This window comes from Silene latifolia, chromosome X (genome assembly GCF_048544455.1).
Source record: "Silene latifolia isolate original U9 population chromosome X, ASM4854445v1, whole genome shotgun sequence".
NCBI classification, from domain to species: domain Eukaryota; kingdom Viridiplantae; phylum Streptophyta; class Magnoliopsida; order Caryophyllales; family Caryophyllaceae; genus Silene; species Silene latifolia.
In genome coordinates, this window is record NC_133537.1 from 53,451,341 (window position 1) to 53,472,696 (window position 21,356).

The 21,356-nt window shown below is 36.9% G+C and overlaps 2 protein-coding genes across 2 annotated transcripts; one reads left to right on the plus strand and one right to left on the minus strand.

Moving 5' to 3' along the window:
* Window positions 1-1,255: 1,255 nt before the first annotated feature.
* LOC141623310 (uncharacterized) lies at window positions 1,256-5,476 on the minus strand. The gene is made up of 6 exons (XM_074439402.1): window positions 5,253-5,476; window positions 5,124-5,150; window positions 4,950-5,012; window positions 1,861-1,939; window positions 1,725-1,770; window positions 1,256-1,578 (listed from the first exon to the last, which is right to left on the minus strand). The coding sequence occupies exons 1-6, from the start codon at window positions 5,292-5,294 to the stop codon at window positions 1,569-1,571; spliced, it is 267 nt and encodes an 88-aa protein (XP_074295503.1). The 5' UTR covers window positions 5,295-5,476; the 3' UTR covers window positions 1,256-1,568.
* Window positions 5,477-9,398: 3,922 nt separating this feature from the next.
* Window positions 9,399-11,244, plus strand: LOC141617379 (uncharacterized). Its single transcript, XM_074434566.1, has 6 exons — window positions 9,399-9,434; window positions 9,488-9,683; window positions 9,922-10,174; window positions 10,267-10,642; window positions 10,737-10,963; window positions 11,049-11,244. Exons 1-6 carry the CDS (start codon window positions 9,399-9,401, stop codon window positions 11,242-11,244), a joined length of 1,284 nt encoding a protein of 427 aa, XP_074290667.1.
* Window positions 11,245-21,356: the final 10,112 nt, after the last annotated feature.

Here is a 21,356-nt window from a genome sequence, read left to right on the forward strand (position 1 = left end):
GGGGGATCAAGGTGATGACAAGCAAATGAGGAAAAAAGCATCAGACCCCAACCGCAGCCTGCGGTCCACACCGGAGCATGCGGTACCAGCCGGAGCCTGCGGTCGGCCTGCGGTTTGGTCTGTCTCGCGAAATTTAAGAACCATGTTTTGTGGAAGTTGAAGGCCCATCTCGGTCTTTAACCTAGAAAGGAGTGCAGCCATATATATACCCCATGTTTTGAACTCTCCTATTATCATCTAATCTCCTAATTATTAGCAATTCACAAAAGACTTGTATGAGAAGAATATTTAGTATTTGGGTAAAAGTTGTAAGCTTTTATTGGATTTTCATGTCAATCTTTCCACAACTCTTGGATTCATCCATGGTTATGGAAGGCTAGACCTTTTTCTTGGTGTAATTTGGTGAGACACTACTCTCCTTAAGTTTGTAAGAACCTCTTAATCTTTCCTCAATAATTATTACATGTTTCCTTGATTTCATTGTTTATGTTGGATGTTACTATGTTAGGAGTCATGAACCTTGCATGTTAATCATCTTACTATTGCAATCCTTGTAGCAAGCTTGCATCTTTATGAAGTTGGATTAAAGTTTGTATCTTTGTGAGTGGAACTTGTATGTTGCTCCTTGGGATAGTTGGATTAAGCCTCCTAAAGGATTAATCTTGGCACTTTTGTTTGGCTTTTGTTCTTAATGCTCTTTTATGCAAACCTTGTTGTGGTTTTCAATTGGCTGACCATATTAGTAGGACCAACTACTCTAGCTTAGGAGTAAGTAGTCATTATCTTACATTAGTAGTTGAGTAATTGTTGAGGGAAGGAAAAGAGGATCTTTATCTTAGGAAGTAGTTGTTGAGCCTTGTTACACCTGTCAGTCTCTTTAATATTCAATTTTTTCTTACTCACCAAGTGTTTGTCATATTGTTTGTTAGAAAAAGATTGCAACTTTACTTTGTTTTCATGTTACCAATCAACTCAAAACCCCCCCTTTATCTATGTTCATCTATTGTTTGTCATTGTTGATAACCATTGTTTGTTTATACACTTGTCATTAGTATTCAATAGTTTACAATTCAAGTAATTAGCTTAAAAGACCTTCCCTTGGATTCGACCCTAGCTTGCCAATTTACTACCTTATTGCTTGAAGTTAGTAAAGTTTAGTTGGGCCTATAAATTGTTAATTTGGTAGTCTAATTCTAGTTTTTAGCGACCTAGTAAATTGGCTTATCACTAAACTTTATAGAAATAATGCAAGTAGTAACATCATAAGCAGTACCTATCGAAATTCCAAAAGATGTACATCCTTTGAAAACAAATTCGACACAAATATGACAGTTCAAGGTAAGTAGTCTCTAGATTGACGCATCCAAAAACACCAGCCATTAAACTTAATACTATTGCACTATAATAATAGTCAAGAACTCAATACAGTGTCCAACGTATTGGGAGGGAAACAGACACTTGAGTTGATACTAAATTAATCCGCAAGTTTTCACATAAAATCTCTACAATAAGCATGAAATTTGATACTGCTTTGAGAGTTTGACCTGTTGAAGTCCATCCACTGAGGCTCATTTACTCCTGCACAAAAACACATACCAAGGAAGCAATGAATTTACAGAAGTAAAGAAAGAAAAGGGCAAGGTCAAAGACGAGCAAATTACACTGAAACGTGTAAGAAACAAGAGTTGAAAAGAAAGGTAAAAGGAAAAGAATAGATCACTTACGTGTTCATCATCAGAGTAATGTTGTCTCCTTTCAGAAGGATCCTCCCTGAGCCAATAACAAATTAGAGGATTAAACTCGATGGGGCATAGAATAACAATCAACAATCCAACTTTAGCATTGCATGTCATATCTTACCTAGCGATTTCCGGGTCTTCTTTTTGACATTGACTTCTTCAGCATCATCCAAAACCAAGTTCATGTACTCGTCAAAACCCTACACAGTTAAAGAACACATTCACAGCATGGAAATAATACAACATGAAGACTGATATACAAGATACTTAAAACATCAGCGACAAAAATTGCTTTCCGTCAAAGCTAATTATGCAATTCCATTTGTATCAGCTTGTTCAGTTTATTCGGATCTCTTTGATCTTAAAGGGGATCTTCTATAATTTCGCAGGTGAGGGGTTATTTCTTGGTTTTGTCCCGTCATTAATAACTTGATCATTTTATAAATAATAATGGTTTAACACAATCAGTTCATCGGTGGTCGGCAACTAAAAAACTGCCATACAGCTATTACCAGCAATCAGCATCAACAAAGAACAATAAAGAAACTACCAAAAATCACTAAAACAACCATAATCATCACGCAATCCGTAATGAGCCGCCTGAACCACCCACTCCAAATATGCATCTCTCCAAAATTACTAATTTGAAATAACCACAACAAACGATAACAACCTAAATGCACAGGCCCTGAAATGATGCAGACCCAAAATGACATGACTTCAAGCGCAAAAAATATCCGAAACCACCCGACCTGACCCACAAGGCCACAACAGACCGGAATGACCAATTTGGTAAGGTCTACTTGTGGTTCTGGACTCTAGAGAGATACTATCAAGAGTATCAACCAAGAAAAACCAAGTGCTAGCCAAGTGTGCTTATAACCACATGTCCTCGCATCCCTCGCCCATCAAAACAGTAATAAAGTTAACACCAACGAAACAATGTTTTGGTAGCAAAGAATCCCAAATGACTAGCTAGTATTTTTATAACCAAAGACGATATACTACATACTAATTGGATGAATAAGATAGCATTCTCCACACTGACTCCAGAGACTAGTGACTTAGTGAGTGGGCGGATGAGATTACAGCACAGCCAAGAAAAACAGTTGTTTAGAAGAAGCCAAGTAGCCAACTATAGTTTCAAATCAAATTAAACACAACAGAAATCAGAAATGCAACATTTAGGTAATTAACTTCCCACTCCCCTATCATGAAGAATTGGGGGAAGCCAGTAGCTGGCCCAGTCGTAAGTTTAGAGATCAAGTTATCCCAAGGATGTCTTAGTAAACAATGAGGTGCATATATTCTTGATTGCGCAAGATGATAACAAAAAAACAAGAAGCAATGATGGTCTAGGTAAATGTGGTGAGAGAGCAACTAGAGCTGTCATTTTGTGATGTGTGCCTACATAAATCAAGTGGCAGTGCTTGTACAGAGTGGGAACAATCACTGAAGCATGCCTCCAAGAGGTAACATTGGGTGCAAGAAGTGTAGCAAGTATTCGGAGTTTAAGTGGATTTAAGAAGCAATTAAGCAAAAAAAAAGTTGGAGATTCAGTTTCCAACCAATTTATTAAACTCTTAAAATTTTATCTTCGCATTTCAGTTTTTTTAATTCTTTTATCTAGTCATCCACTTTTCCATTTTCTTGGCAGAATTGACTGACACGAGGTATTTGCTAAAGAGGCACTAACTTCAAAGAACACAAATAACTAAAAAAATGTCAGTTACATATACAATGGCATTGAGCTTCACTTCAAATGTGAGAGATAGTCTACACTGTACAATGTTCTAAAAATCATATTTACCAAACCCCTATAACTGTATACTTTTGAGACCATGTAGCTCTGTTCCAACACACAGGCTTAGTGGTAGTGGTGCATATTGGAGAAAAAGATGAGAGGGGCTTAGTTTAAGAAGTCACGAGGCATACCAAGGTGACAAATACGCCGAGGCAATGGCGCGCACCTCATATACACAAGTGACGAGGCGCGTTATTTTTTCTTTCAAAAACAAAATTTGTGCGACCAACATGTTATTGGGTTTTAAAAAAGGCTAAAAGGCAAAGGAGTAAAAACTGGGCATAATGTGGCAAAGAGAAGTGGGTACTAGGAAAACTAGACGGAAAAAAATATGAAAATTGCATAGTAGAGCGCTTCACTAGATGTACGGCATGTACCATAACTAGATTGAAAGAGCGGCATAACGAAAATCTGCAGCTGAACCAAGTTATAACACTCGGCTAATACAATCATCTCACATATTTTGTGGTTTCCTGAAGGTGTGTTTGGATTGAGGGAATTGGAGGGAAAGGAAAGGTAGGGAGAATAGGGGATTTAAAATCCCTTGTTTGGATAGCAAATGAAGGTGGAGGGAAACGGAGGGATTTGGAGGGATTTGGAGGGATCCATTTTCCATCCTCCAAGCCAAATCAAAATCTCTCCCTCCCCTTCCCTCCACTTTTGAAATCCACTCAGGGTGTATTTGGATAGCAAAAGTGGAGGGAAAGGGAGGGGAGGGAGAAGGATGGAAGGGAAAGGGAGAGAAGGGGAGGGGAGGGGGAATGAGGTGTGGGTGTTTGGATACAATTTCCCTCCGAATCTTGCCTATTGTGGAGAGATTTTGATTAGGCTTAGAGGAGGGAAATTGAATCCCTTCAAATCTCTCCCCCTCCATTTCCCTCCACCCTCATTTCCTATCCAAACAAAGGATTTTAAATCCCCTATTTCCCCTCCCTTTCTTTTCCCTCCAAATCACTCAATCCAAACACACCCTCAGAGTCATAGGTACTCAAAACATGTTCATGTAGAGCTCAAGCTAAAACATCAGTGTCAGATCTGCTAAATGAAGTTTTGAATGAGACTTGAACTAGTCATTCACCCGTAAGAGACTTGCATAGACATAGCATACAGGCAAGTCACAAACAGTCGCCTATGTATGTTACCTATGACTGTCTAAGTGCGCTACGCACATGAATGAGACTTGAGCTAGTCATTCACCCGTAAGAAGCTCCCATCCTAACAGTTTTTCATAGAGTTGCCAACGAATTTATAACACAGTTTGAAATACAACAAACATACCCGACTTCATCACAAAATCGTCACAAGCTATAGCATACTATCGTCAAGGAAATTAACACAAAAACAAGCGCAAATATATAAACAAGAAATGGAAATCAAACGAAGCGTAAAAAGAGGAAAAAGCTTACAATAATACGGCCTTCAATCCTCAAATCCTTCTGCTCAAACAACCAGATCTGAATCTTAGCTTTCTGCATTATAAATTACACACATTCAAAATCAACAAATTAGGGTTTGTATATTGTAAAACAAACTCAGCATAAAAAATAGAGAAATTAAGAAGAGTGAGAGGAATAACGTACACTCTGAAGAAACCTGAAAATCAAGTTCTGGAGGAATCGAAATCCATGACAAGGAACAAAAGTATGAGTGAGATATAATCATAAATATTAACAAGAAATTGAAAAAAAAAAGTGTGTGAAGGAAAATACGATAGGCTGAGTCATAATCCGCTGAACTTTGGCGCTCGCCATTGTTGCTGACCTTGCTGTTGCTGTAGACTTGCTGCGTTGTCGTTATGGAGGACAATGAGTTTGAGAGTGTAGCCAAAAACCCTAATTTTATTTGGAGGGATGAAAAGGGAAAGGAAAGATGAAGGGAAGGGAAGGGAAGGGAAGGGAGTACTCTCTCTATTTTGCTTTAATAATCCCTTTTTTAAATTTTTGATTCATTAAGGGGGTGGGTATTTGATTGGCTCTTTTGGAATGGATTAGAATGGATTTGCTCATTCTAATGTTTGGTTGGAGTCTTTTGGAATGGAGTTAGATACCCAATGGATTCTAACTCCATTCAAACCCCCTAAAATCTCATACCCAACTTCTCTCTCCTCGGTATCAAACTTCATTCCTTTCTTCTACAGTTTTGAGATGAACCAAACAAGTTTATGAGAGAATTGATTTAGAAGCTCATACCATTTTAGATTCATATTCCAATCCATTCCATACTACTGAATCAAACGCCCCCTAAATTTATGAGAAATGGAAAATTATGGGAAATAGCTAATCTCCAATTTATGGGAAATGGAATTTCCTATGGAACTCCAATTCCTACGTGATGTAGGAAGTCACTTGTCTAGCCCCCCCTAGGTAAGTGAAAATACCCACATGAATTGAAATTCCCACATCCAACCAAACAACATTTATACAATTCACATAATTTTCAAGTTCATATGAATTTAATCTTCCCGAGAATTCTATCTTCCAATGGTGAACCAAACGACTCTTAATAGAATCGGCCCAATAAAAGAGAGGAGTCCAATAAGAAAAGGTTATAAAAATGAAACTAAAACCCAGTAACCATACTTCCACTACAATCCACCCCCTCAACCACAATTTCAATCCACATCTTCAACGCTTACTTTGCGCCGCCTCTACAGTCCACGTCCTCACCATCACCACATAATCCGCCGCCTCTACAATGTACATCCTCATCACCTTCATCCCCAATTCAACATTGTTACGATTGTCTTCACCAACTATGCCCTTTTTCTACTCTCAAGTCTCACCCACCTGATAGCTGCCGCCGCCAACTACAACTACAATTACCTGGTTTAAATTGATCTTAAAAGCTAAGGTTTTAAAATTAAACTTCAATACTACCTTAACTTATTGTTTTAACTTGAATACTTGTGTTTTTATATTAAGAACTCTATCTTTGTTTTCAAGTAAAAATTCATGGTTTATGGAAAAAAACTTTGAACTTTAAGCTAAAAATTAAGTTTTACATTATTTCAAAATCTTCATACAAACCTTGTCATTTAACAAATTTAACCTTTTAAACTCATGATTTTACCTCGAAAATTTGAAATATTATATTGAAAACTTCATCTTTTAAGTTCTATTTTATTTTTTTTTTGTAAAATATGGTTTTTAGTTTTATAACTTTCGATTTTAGCTTGACAACTTACTGCTTAAACTAAAAATTATAGCTTTGAGATGAATATTATTGGGGCGGTAACGCACGCGAAGGTCTGATCATTGGTGGCTTAAGGATGGAAGCCAAGGAGGAGATCATAGAGAGGAGGGGTGATTGAAATTTGGTCAAGAGAAGACAGTTACAGCAACTTAACTTGCATTATTCAATCGTTTTTTTATTTGTTGTTTTGGGCTTTGTCAAATGGGTTGGTTTATAGCATAGACCGTCTCATCTAACAATTTGTGAATTAAATTAAATTTCATTGAGTTTATTAGGGCCCTACTTAGCATAATTCAGTTTTTATAGGTTCGCTTTAAATGAGAATAAGAGTGAGCTCAAGTTGTAAGAACTCTCTTACTCCAATTATAAAGTAGGGGGTTCGATCTCATCCTCGACATAAGTAGGCTTTTTTGAACAGAAAAAAAAAGGATTCACTTTAAATCCGTTTAGTTCAGCTAAGATTAAACTATAAACTTGTTACTCCTTATTATTGTGGAAAATCATAAATTGCTACTAAGTCCCTTTTTCGGAAAATAAAGTGTTAAATGATCAATTTGCCCTTACTAAAACGCCCTTTTTACTTTCTCATTTTTCTATTTTTTCTTGTTGATTTTCGCAGTACGAATTTTTTTCAAGTACACCATTTCCAAATTATCGCTCTCGCTTCCTCTCATCGATTTTTACTCCCTTCGAAAACAATGTACTGCACAAACCAAAATCAAAACCAAAACCAAAACCACCACTATCCACCATCCACCATCCACCATCCATTCATCCCAACACCCAACCACCCCATCCCACTAGTCAACCCTACCATAATACTACCCATGTACCGTCCATCTCCCACCGTCAGCCACCTTCGGCGCCGGTCGACCCACTTGCCTTGACGTCCTCAGCCACCACCCAAGCTACCCTCACGCATAACGATGTTCTCATACACCAACTTCTCCCTACCACCCTACAACTAGCCTACTATACCATCCACCCACTCTCATCGGCCGCCGGTCACAGATGAATCACTAGAAGGCCCCATTACCAATGTCGTGCTACAACCAACCGCTACCACTTACACATCCCCATGCTGCTACTTACACCGCCCTTTCCACTTGACTTTCTCCTCCGTGCCGCCCCAAATATACACAACCACTTCACCACCACTGCCACCACCACAACCAACCATTTCCCCTAAGAAATTACAAACCCTAACAAAATAAAATCCAAAGTTTTAGAATTATGTAAACGAAAGATTAATTTTATCAATTAATTGTAATTTATGAATCACGTAATTGTTCTTCAATCAAATTAGGATTGTTATTAAATAAATTTGATAGATTTGAGGTGTTAAGGGATCCCCTCTACTACTAAGAGAATAAAAATTCTCAAAAGTTTTTCCTCCAAACTCCACCTACTTATATAAGGAAAAAAAAAAATTCCCATTAAACTATAATTTTTTTCTTAAAGCATGATTTTTTTTATTAAATTCTAAATTATAATTATATAATATTTTAATCAAAATAAAATAAAAGGAGTATAAAATTATAAAATACAGAATTGTTAATTTTTCTTCGAAAATGACTTAATACATACTTAAACTATATTAAACAATAAAATAATATTATTAGCTACGTGAAAAAACTCATTAAGATAATTTAAGCAAAGTTATAAAATAAAATCATTAACTTTATGTTAAAAAAAAAATTCATGACATACTACGTTTTTTTTCTCATATTAAAATAAAATAGGTGAAATATAAAAATTTGAAAGTATAAAATTTAGAATGAATCCTCCTATATACTAAGAGAATAAAATTCTCCAAAGTTTTCCTCCAAAAGGTATCAAGCTAAATAAGAAAACAAAAATACTTCTTTCTTTAAATTATTATCACTTCATCAAAATATAACCTTTTAATCAAATAATAATATTTTCTTTGAAAATCTAAATTATAGTATTTTAATTAAGGATTATTTCCACTTTGGTGCCCTGGTGCCCTGAGGTTTGGCCTAACTCCACTTTAGTGCCCCGACGTTTGTATAATTTCATTTTAGTGTCCTGAGCTTTGAACTATTTCCCACTTTGGTGACCTGAGATTTGTCTTAATTCCACTTTAGTGCCCCGAGGTTTGAAAAATGTCGCTTTAGTGCCCCAAGGTTTGATAAATATACCATTTTAGTGACCTAAAATTAAACCACGGAAACAATGATCTGTAAAAAATAACTAATAATTTCAAGGGGTATTATTGTAATCATATAAAAATACATAATAATTAAAATATTTCCAAACTCTTTTCAACCCTAGTGGAGTGCTGCTTCTCCTATTCTACTCCTGCAATTATTTTCCCCAAAACTCATTTTTATCAAATCAAAGAAACTCACGAAGCATTATCCATGGTGGTAAGTGCCTTAGTTCCCTTTTTTAATTTTAGTCTTTTTCTTTAATTTTACTTCATTTTTTAAACGAAAGTGTGTATAAATGACGTAGTATGCTATTATTTTGCTTGTCTTAAACAAAAAAATTGTAACAGTTAAATTATTTAGTATAATTGCTACATATTCAATTTTCTAGCCATCCTCGTTTTTTTTTAAATCAGAATCATAACATTATCACCAATCGGGGTGAGAGTGGGCGCAATACTATTGGAGACGAGATGTTGGCTATGAACGATAATGGTACATGTATGGGATAGCCAGGGAGTGAGGCAAGTAATCTGAAAAATTGGAAAACGTCTGATTCTCCATCCACTGATGATGATTAGGATGTAGAATGTGAAGATAACTTTGCACCTAGCGATACAGAACTTGATGATGGGTTTGATTCTGATAATTCTTCCTCCTTCGAAGATGATAGTTGTAGTTATAAGGTTGACATGGATGATGCATTAATGGATGTCAATACCTATTATGTATTAGATTCGGGGGATGAGAATGAGATACCTAAGTATCTCACTAATGGTAAATGGTTTTCGTATTAGGAGACTGGAAAGATTAAGTTAGAGGTGGGTTTAATGTTTGAGAATAAGCCTAGATTTCTAAGTGTGCTTCAATCATATGCAATTCAAGAGGGTTTTAGCCTTGATAAACAAAGAAGTACCAAGGAAAAATTTGGGGCCACTTGTAAAAGGTTGTTTTATTAGGACTCATGAAGAGGAAACACTACCTTCTAAAGTGAAGAGCATGAATGAAAATGTAGGGAGCTCAAAATATATTGGGAAAGCTATGTTGGCAGCTTCTGAGGCAAAGTCATGCCCATGGAGAGTGTATGCTTCGTTATTACCTGATGGTATAACCTTCCAAATCAAGACCTTGAATAACCAGCACACTTGCACAAGACTTGATAAAAACCCAACTGTAAAATATCCATGGATTGCTGAGGTCTTAAAGGATGATTTTAAGGAAAACACTAGCATGAATGTTACGGAAATGAAAGATTTACTTGTTCACAAGTTTGGCGTGAGATGTAAAAAAAGCATGTTGTATAGGGCAAGGAGTCTATTGAAAGACCTTATTGAAGCTCTCATAAATTATCCTATGGCAGGCTACCAACATACATTCAACTGATTCTTGAGAGAGCACCCCACTCAATTTGCGGGATAACATGGAACACTACTGAAGTACCTCGGTCAATTCATGTCTTCACAAAGTTGTATATAAGCTTTGAGGGCTTGTATCAAGGATTTTTAAAGGGCTGTAGACCGTTCATTGGAGTTGATGGTTCACATCTAAGAGGAAAGTATGGAGGGACTTTGTTAGTTGCTGCTACCCTTGATGGTAATAATGGAATTCTTCCTATTGCATATGCCGTTGTGGACAAAGAAACAAAGGAAACATGGTCTTTTTTTTTCTATCATCTAAAGAGAATGGCGAATACAGAGACAAGGAGCAAATGGGTAATAATGAGTGATAGACAAAAGGTATTGTGTTTCTTTTTTGTTTTTTCTATTACTTCAATACATATATTTTTACCCAATACATAACCTTATTATTTCATATCATTGGTTGATGTAGGGAGTTGAGGCAGCATTAGATGAACAACTTCCGGAAGTTAGTAGGAGAATTTGCGCCAGACACTTTTATGCCAATTTCAAGCAAGAGTGGCCCGGAGACTTGATGAAAAAACACTTTTGGACCGCTTCTAAGGCTCACTCTGAATTTGTTTTTACTAAAGCTATGAACCAAATAAAAAAATATAGCACTGATGCATATGGTTATTTGATGGATGTGCCACTTGAATTGTGGGCAAGACATAAGTTTGATAAAACTCTAAAGGTCATTTGATGTGACCAACAATTTTGTTGAGTCTTTCAATGGAAAAATTAGGGAGATTAGAGCATTGCCAATCCTTAGTATGCTCGAAGGAATAAGGAGAAGATCAATGAAAAAGTTGCAAAAGAAAATGAGGGCAGCACGTAAATGGAATACCGAGATATGTCCAAGGGTGGACAAAATGGTGCAGTTGAATTGGGATGATGGGTATCGTATTCAAGATGGCGGGGAAAGGGATTATACGATGTAAAAGATGGTACTATATTTTTCAATGTGAACCTTGTCAAGGGTACTTGTGATTGTCAAGCATGGCAAAATATAGGGATCCCTTGTAAGCATCCGCAAGTGCCATCGAGACATCTCGAAAAAAAAAATAAGAGATTTTGTGCATCCTTATTACACTAAGGATATATATTTGCAAACTTATGGAGGAATCATTCATCCGATACCTGACTCAACAACGTGGGCCGAAGATGATTTACCTTTTCTACAACCTCCTCACCTAACTAGAAGATCTGGCCGGCCTAGAACTCAAAGGCGTAAAGAAATAGGGGAGCACCCAAAAACAAAAAGGTCCACACAGGTTAGATGCTCTACATGTAAATGTTTTGGACATAACAAAAGGGGTTGTCAAGGTGGTGATACAAAGAAGCAGAAGACACAAAGCCAAAATGAAAGGCAAAGGAAAAAAAAAAAAAAAACAACCTCGACTCAGTTATTGTCACAGTCTACAGAGTGCTTTACACAAGAACCTGAGTCAGCGAAGAAAATTATCTTTAAGCACTTATTGTTGTGTTAGATGATGATGCTATATTTTTATTTTTGGACAGTTGATTTAACACAAATGTGAAGATTGGATGACAGGATTAGAATATTTTTGGATGACAGATGGTTTAGCACAATGTGGGGATTAGTATATTGGCTTTATCATTTGTATGACATAAGCTTTCAAATTACACAAATTTTTATTTCAGACCGCCATGTTCGTCTGAAATGGTCAGACGGATACCATTTCCTCTCACAAAAAACTCATTTAGGGTGTGAGTGGGAAAGCACATGGGGGTGTCCCACCACCCATGTGCTTCTCACTTGTGAGAGGTTTTATTACGATCTAAAATAAAGCGGTCTGAAGCAAGACGGACTGTTCAAATTAATATTTTTGGACGTGTTGGTTACATTTTTCTACTGATTATTTTAAAGTTATTATTAATTTTAAGTTATTCAAGTGTAAAAAATTACGTTTTGTTTAAATTACGTAATTATCCTTAACATGTTTAATATATAGACAAAAAAAACTGTGATGTGAGTCTAAGGCACTAAAGTGGAAACATTACAAATTTAAGGGCATTAAAGTAAAATTTCACAAACCTTATATGACATTAAAGTGGAATTAAGGCAAATCTCAAGGCATTAAAATGGAATTAAGCCAAAACTCAGGGCACTAAAGTGGCATTTCTCAAACCTCAGGGCACTAAAGTGGAATTAAGGCAAACCTCAGGTCACCAAAGTGGGAAATAGTTTAAAACTCAGGGCACTAAAGTGAAATTATACAAACCTCAGGGAACTAAAGTGGAATTAAGCCAAACCTCAGGGCACCAAAGTGGAAATAATCCTTTAATTAAAGAAGATAAATTCACTATAATTTTATAAACTGTAAATTTCTAAATTTTTGTTATGTATTATTATATATGAGAGAATGACTTGACACATTTTGTATAAAACAAAATATTAAACTAATATAATTAGCTTCATCACAATAAATAAATAAAAAATCATTAACATAATTTTAGAAAATTTATTATTTGTAATCATTAGTTTTATGTTAAAGAAAAAAAATCATTAAACATATTTTATAACTTTACTAAATTCTCTTGATTAGTTCATAATTCATTTTTTTCTCATATCGAAATACGATGAGGTATATGAAAAATATGAAAAATTAATAATGTATCAATTTAAAATATTTAAATAATAACTAAAAATAAAACCTCTATATATACCGCAAATGTACGGGATTTACACTATTAAATACCAATAGTATAATTGTTACATTCTCTAATATCCCTATCTAAAAAACCGCGCATTTGCGCGGGATCTATACTAGTTAGGCTTAAAGAGATCAAAGAGTTTATTTTAGCCAAGGATATGCAATGGAAAATATCGTGCAAAATGTACTGTATTGAGTAATATGTGTACTGTGAAAATAAAAGGAGGGGAATGAATATGGGAGTAATAGTTAAGGTGCATTTTCCATGTTTGGCATGAGAGTAATTATTCACCACCTGAATCTATTACCCTCATAAAAGGGTAATACATTACCCACCATCCCCCTGGGTAATGATTAAGGGAGTAAAATATCTACTCAGTAATCATTACCCTTATGTCAAACCTATCATTAATGAACTCATTACCCAAGTAATTAATTTCTCCCGTAACTATCACCCAATTAAAATTTACCTCCAAATTATTCCGTGGATTCCAGGCAAGTGTTAAGTAATAAAACAAATTGGTTTAAACACGCAAACATCATCATTTGGGTGTTCATCATCTGCTTTAAAATCAATATTTATCCATAATGTTTGCTTATTTTGCATGTGCCGCATCTATTCATCATAAACGAACTCGATTACAATTTATTAGGTTAGTTTTCTATTTTTATTATTGTAGCGTGGTGTTAGTTTGTAAGATTTTGATGTTTGGTTAGGTTTTGCTAAGTTATAATAAATATAAACTAGTTTTTGTACCCGTGCAAATGCACGGGCTACTCATATTCTTCGTCTTTTGAATCAATATCTATTTATATTATTAGAGAAAACTTTTTTCGAGCGATATTAGAGACTCCAACATTAGTAAAACTCTTACCAATAATAAATACATATAAATAATAAATAGTAATAATAAATATATATTAGTTTGATTAAATGAGATTATTTTTCCGAACAAAAATTCTATCATGGGTAGAAGATTAGCAATGGTCAACTTCTAGCTAACATCCAACCAGGAGTACATAAGTAGACACCAATTTCAAAGTTTATTGTACACCTAATGGCCCTAATCATACGTACATGACATGACATATTTTACATAGCTTATGATTACTTTTCGTTAGTCTTAAATTTTTAATGTAGTATGTGATTATGTTATTAATGTTTAATTTCAGAATTAACTGTTTCTTTTATTTTATTGGCAGGATTTCGAGACATCAATCGACAAAAGGATGCGACAATGATAAAATTATATAGTTAGGTAATAAATTATTTTATTTTTATTCAATGAACAAATTTCATGGATATTTAGGACTTTATATTGCCTTTCAATAATTTGGTAATTGTGAGAGCAAGTGCATTGATTATGTGGTGTAAATATAGGACTTTTGCATTTAATGGTCCTTTGATGAACTTGAAAATTTCTTGGCCAAGGTAAATAGGTTATTCTCTTTATTCATTTGAAGTAGTGGATTCCTGTAGGTCTCATGAGAGACCGTCTCTCATTAATTTAGTGGGAGACATAATATGGAAAAAAGAAATTTAGTGGGTCCCTTACCCCATCATGTGAGAGGTCTCTCAATAATGCTATTAAGAGACCGTCTCTCCGGAGTTTTTGTGAGTGGATTAAGTAGAATAGTAGATCGATTATTAAATTTATTAATATAATTTTTATATCATTAGCTCCTATTTGAGACTATTCATATTGTATCATCACAAAAAGAACAGTAAGTCTCCCTTGTGACGGATATATCCGTCGCAAGCTTTTAATGGGCCAAGTTCTCCCACTTGGATAGATAAGACAAAGCATAGGGAATCCAAATAGCTTGTCTTTTCCTACTCAAGTAGGTAATACTTGACCCATCGCAAGTTTGCGACGGATATGTCCGTCACAAATGAGAATTTGTGCAAAAAGAATTAGCATCCTATGCATACACAAAATTTTTTTATATCATCATACATTCATGATTCATACCCATTAACAATACGCAAAAGGCTTCCGACTTTCTCTTCTACTTACATGTTTTTCTAAAATAGCGTTTTGTTATAGATCTAATTTTTTTAGTATTATTATAATATTTACGTTATTTTTTTCGGGTGTTTTGCAGGTTAATTACCTTATAGTAATGAGGTCATCCAATAAAATTGTCATGATAAGGAGAGAGAATCAAACTATTATTGAAAATACGTATTTGATATCGACTGAGATGTAGATAAAGAATTAGCATCTTATACATAAAAAAAAAAAAAAACCTCGAAGATGGGTTTTATCAAACGTCCAATACTACTACGGGTTTGTTAATAATCATAAAAAACGTTTTGAGTTGAATTCCAGTAATATTACCGAGTTCAGTTTTTACGAACTATTTTTCTACTCCCTCCGTCCCGGTCATTTGTTGTCATTTGGTTTAGGCACAAAACCAAGGAAAGAGGAGAGGACCAGTTAGTAAATGACATGTGGACCAAATTGAGTGTGAATGACAAAATTGTTCATCAAATGCAATCCTAAAATAGAAAGGACAACAAATGACTGAGACACCCAAAAATGTAAAAGGACAACAAATGACCGGGACAGAGGGAGTAAATTATTTATTTAGACAACTTTTGAGACGGGCTAAAATACCAAACACTACATGAAGTCGCCCAAGCAGTACGATAAAATATCAATTATGTAATACCCGCCCTTTTAGAGACCCGTTGACCAGCTTTGACCGACCTTGGAAGCAGTAATAGTCCTTAGAAGTGCGTACCAAAGTTATCCTGTGCTTTGAGTTATGAGTAGTACTCGATAGAGTAGAGGCTACTCGATCGAGTAGCTTGGGTACTCGATCGAGTAAGGGCCACTCGATCGAGTATCGTGTTTTCAGCGAGGGTTTATAATCGTGTTTTGTTAGAACCACAAATCATTTCCGCCTCATTTCTTCAGATATTTAGGTCGTCTCCTTCCCTTCCCTTCACCATATACCTTCCATGGTAGCCTTTGAAGGTCCTTGTGCCTTAGGAGTGCAAAGCTTGAGTCAGGTAGCGGTCCTTTGCTAGGTTTCCTCTTGTAGGTAGGTCGTCATCATCATCCGTATCTCTGTCTTTTCAGTTAGGGTTAGTATGGTAGTAATGGATGATTGTATTGTGTATATAGGTGTTGCTTAATTGTTGGGTATTGCGTGTATGGGCATGGAATCATTGCAGCCGCTTAGAGGTAGGTTCGACTACTCAGTTTCTGTGGATGGTCTAGTGTGTCGTGGTTGTTGTGTCGTGGTTGTTGTGTTTGTGTGGCAGAGTGTATGCGGTAATCGGTTGGTGTATGCAGTTTGTTGGTTGTTGTTGTATTGCAGTTGTCTGTGATTGATTGTCTCTGGTTCTCGAGGTGCGTCCTCGGCTGAGTGGAGTCACTTGCGGGAGTGGCTTCACGCCCTAGTTTCGCCCTCCGTGGAACCCGCCACGGGAGGGGATGTGCACATTAATGGGACAGGGTTATCGCTCGGTATGATGAGCGGGGCTTAGGTGGGAACGGCTGCGGTCCCCCACTGGCAGGGCTGGTCCAGTGGACAGTCGGTGACGGAGATTTATTGGAGTGGGTATGATTGTGTGACTGGTTGTATTTGTGTTGTGTTGACATTTGTTGTTGGTTTATGTTGTGTCTTGTCTCAGTACTGACCTTGTGTGGTTGTCTTGTTTGTTTATGTGTCTGCCTTGATTCCTTATGGTGAGCAGTCAGTCTTAGCAGGTGTTGATGTGGTTGATAGCTGGAGTCCTGGCAGGGATGAGTCATCACGAGTTCTGATAGAGATAGTGTGTAGCTGACGAGTTGTATCTTTATTTTGTTGGTTGGATGTAACACTTGTAAACTTAACTATAATTGTTCTTTTATCGACTTTTGATGATTACTTACCTCGGGCAACCGAGATGGTAACGCCCTTATATGCTAAGGAAGGTCTAGTTAAGGCTCCTCGGTTGATGTGACCATTATTTGAGCATATTTAGTCCCCTAATTGAGCCTATTTTGCATACTATTATATCATTTCATGGCCATTTTATCCGTCAAAACCTTCCTATTTGCTTTCCTAGTGCATTTCGTATGTTTTGTAGGAAAGAAGATAATTAGGCGGAAATTCCCGTCTTTCGTGCATATTTGGAAGCTTATTGACGATATTTGATGGACTAGTATGAAGAGGAAGCAAGAACTAAAGACCAATCCTATAAGAATATAAAGAAAGTGAAGAAAAGGATTCTGAAGCAGAACCCGACCGGCCAAACAGGCAAGACGCCCGTCCAGAATGACAATCCGAGCGTCCAAGCAACAAAGACGCTCGGATTCCTCTACTACAATCCGAGCGGATTTGCCGAAAGACGCCCGTACAGCCCCTCAAGAATCCGAGCGTCTTCCCTTCCTGGACGGACGGACCGCAACGTCTTCAGCCGAGATGCTCATCCCTCTAAAAAGACCAACATTTCTCTGCTTAAAACTCAAAAATGTAATTACTAATTTAACCTTAGTTAACCTAATGAAGCTCTACTATATATACCCCATTTGTAAATAATCATGGTATGGAGTTTTAGATTAGATTAAGCCTCCACATTAGAAATTCCTTTTAGATTCAATTAGGAGTAGAATAGAATAGATTACTCTTTAATCTTTCCACAAATCTCACATTGATCTCTCCTTAATTATTGTTCAAGTTTGTCACTTCTGGGTAATTGAAGATTATTGGGTTATTATTGGAGGATTGACAACCCTTCATCAATCAATCAAGTTTCTTCTTTTCTTCTTTGCATTATTATTTTGGAATCCCCATAGGTATAATTCTCTCAATCCTTGTTTTAATTATTGTTAATCTTTCTTACTTATTCATCATATTTTACCTTGTTAATATGATTAACAACCTTGTTAGCATGTTAAACTTGATAATGAGTGAGTAGTCTCTTAGCTAGGATTAGTGGGTAATTAAGGGAAACCAAACATGGGAATGATTCATGCTTAATCTAATATGTTCACATAATTAATTTGCTTGCTTGTTGTGATGTCAACTTTATGCACATATTATGTTTGATGAAATGCTAAGCCTATGAATCCTTACATTTACAACCATCTCTTATCTATTCAACTTGACTTGTAAGATATAAACCAACTCGAGTCTTGTTAGACCATGCATAGAAGTTGATTAGGAGGAAAGTAAGTCGACTTGTAGGTGTTGTACAATCTAATCGATTCGGATCTGGGACCCAACTCTTCCTAAGAACCGTAAGATATAAACCAACTCGGATCCTCCACAACACTAATTGCTTGCTTATGATTGTAAACATGTTTGTATGATCAACACCATGAATCCCCTATGACCCCACGAGATCCTAGCACTTTTAGCCAATTGTTTACATCTTTCCTTTTATTGCTTGCTTTACTTTATTGCTTTTATTAGTCTAGAACACAACTACAAACCCAAACAAATTGTGATACTAGCATAAATTGAGATAGATAGACTTAGAACCCAAAGCACACCGTCCCATGGATCGACCTCGACTTAACCACTAACTAGTTATTTGTTGAGTATTATAAATGTGTTTGATTGGATGTGACATGACGACATCACACGCCACATCAATAATGGCGCCGTTGCCGGGGATGGTGCTATGTGATTAAGTTCTTACTTGTTTGTCTATTTTGATTTTGCTTTCACCTTGAGGAACTTGTTCCTCAAGGATTGTTCTTACCATTCTATTGTAGTTTCCATGCTTGTAGTTGTTTCCTTGTCTTAGCTATGATGGCTCAAGACTTGACATATGGAGTATGTGGTGGATCTTTTGAGTATGACTATGGGTATGGGGAGTTTGAGAAGCAAGTCAACACAAGCCTACCTTACTACTCATACAATGAACATCCTAACTACTACCCCAAATTTTCCAACCAAAACACTCACACCCAATATCCACTTCATAATGAGTTTCAATTGCCACAATACAACCACTTTCACACCTACCCACAACAAGAAAATGAACCCATTCAAAATGTGATTCTCCAAATGGTGGGAGATCAACAAAACTTCTTCAAACAAATGCTAGAGGAGAGCCAAAAGAGGGACAATGTTCTTCAAGGCATTGTTGCCCAAGGTGAGGAATTGGAGATTCAAATTGCCCAAATGAAAGAATCCCAAGCAATCACTCCCCACCCTTCTTTGGACATTGATCATGGATGTGAATTTGAAGTAGTAACTTTTGACATGGAAGATGAGAAGTGGGAAGAGCCAATCTCTTTGAGCTCTTGTGAGTATGAAAGTGTTGTGTTAGATAAGGAAGACATGAGGTTGAGTAAGCTAAATATTCTTAGCCTTTGTGAGTATGAGGGTGTGTCCTTTGAAGTGAGTATTGAGATGTTGGAGGAAGAAATAATGAAGAAGAATGAAGCCCCCATTTATGATTCGTATGAAGATAGCAACAATGATGATGAGCCTAAAGGATGGACTTGTAATATCACCTTGCTTGAGGAGCCTATCCTTGAGACATTTGAGATACCCTATCATGAAGAAGAACATCCTTTCCCTATTCCTCATGAAGACTACTTGACACCTATCATGGAGCCAATGATCGTTGAAGAGGATATGGTGGACCTTCTTCAAAAGGCCAAGGCATCGTACAAAAGCTACTTGGTGAAAAAGCTCAAAGAGAAACTTGCTCGTGAAGCTACTTGTGGAAATTTGGCACCCACAATGACAACTTCTAAGGAACTCGATCATCAATGCCATGAGAATTATCCTTCTACTCTTGAAGGATTGACAAGTTCAAATGCTATCATCATTACCAAAATTGAAGAAGAAGTTGGTGAGTGGAAATCTACGGATGAAAATGAACCATGCTTCATGCCTAATATTGACAAGAATCATGGGCTCGTTTATTGGAAGCATTGGGAAAGCTCTAGTGCCGAGGACAAAGCGAAAGAAGAATATATTACAAGCTTCCTTGGCCAAATTTCATGTTCAAATGGAGCAACCCATACTTGTGTTTATTTAGAGCTTGTTCACAAGCTTTTGATCTCCTATTAAGAGCCTTGAGCTCTATGGACAAGAATTTCTACAATTTGAACTAGTTTGGTGGAGTCCTATCTTAAACCACCATTTGTAAGATATTTCTTGGATTCCTTACTTTGTATAATATTGTACATTTTTGCATTTGTATTTGATTTCTTGCATGAGAGTAGTGAGAGAGAGTCATCTTACATTTTTATTGAGCAAATTTCAGAAAAAGATAAGGAGGAATAACAAATCGGTGAAAGGGTATGATTGTGCAAGGAAAAGAAAGAAAAAGAAGAAAAGCAGCCAAAGACGGCCGTCCCGAGGGCTGGACGCCCGTCCAGGGCCCTCACCGCCTTACTGTCTAGCACTGTCTTAGAATCCGAGCGGATTCAGCACAAGACGCCCGTCTTCCCCTCAAGACGCTCGTATTCTCTGCGGGACGCCAGTCTTGGAAGATACCTGAGATAAAGTTTTGAAACTGTCAGGAAATCCGAGCGGATTCTTGAGGAAACGCCCGTCCCGAGTAAGACGCCCGTCCAAAACAGAAGACGCTCGTCTTCTGCCTGCTCCTGAAATTGCTGAGGTCCTGTCTCAAAATCCGAGCGGATTTAAACAAAGACGCTCGGATTCTACAGACCAAAGACGCCCGTCCTGCTTGAAAGACGCTCGGATTGGGGTCCTTTTCTCGAACCATCCGGCCAGGCCCTACTCTTATCCGCTCGGCTTCCCCTTTTCTTCTATAAAATCACCCCCTTTCTCCCTCATTTCTTCACCTTATCTAACCCTAAAACTCTCATCTTCATTCCCAAAAACACTCCCCTCACATCAAAAGCCAACAAAAACCCCATTTCCTCAACTTCAAGATGATGAACCTCAAGGGCAAGGCTAAGAAGTTTGTTGAATCCGCCGGAAGGAAACGCAAGGGATCATCCTCTTCAACCCCGCGAGAGGTAGTGCCACCAAGGAATTTCCGTCCCATCATAAGAGGAGGAATAGAGCAACTTGAGTACTACCCGGAGGCACTTTTCGAATCCGATGCCCACCGCAAGGAGTTCATCAAATTGCTAGGTAAGAACTATGAACCCACTCAATTCATAGATACTAAGATGTTGGAAGTCCTTGGGATAAGGTACCACATCGAGATGTTCTTTGATGGCTTAGGGATTGGAAAACTTTTCCATGCCCATGAGGAGACGTACCTTAGTCTCACCCTGGAATTTTTGAGTAACCTTCGTATTGTCACGAATACTCGAACCAATGTGGTTATGGAGTTTAGGTTGTGCAACCTAGACCATAGCCTTACACTTGATCAATTTGCCCACATTTTCGGTCTTGTTGTGCCCACCAACTATACCGAAAAACCTGCTGATTTCGAT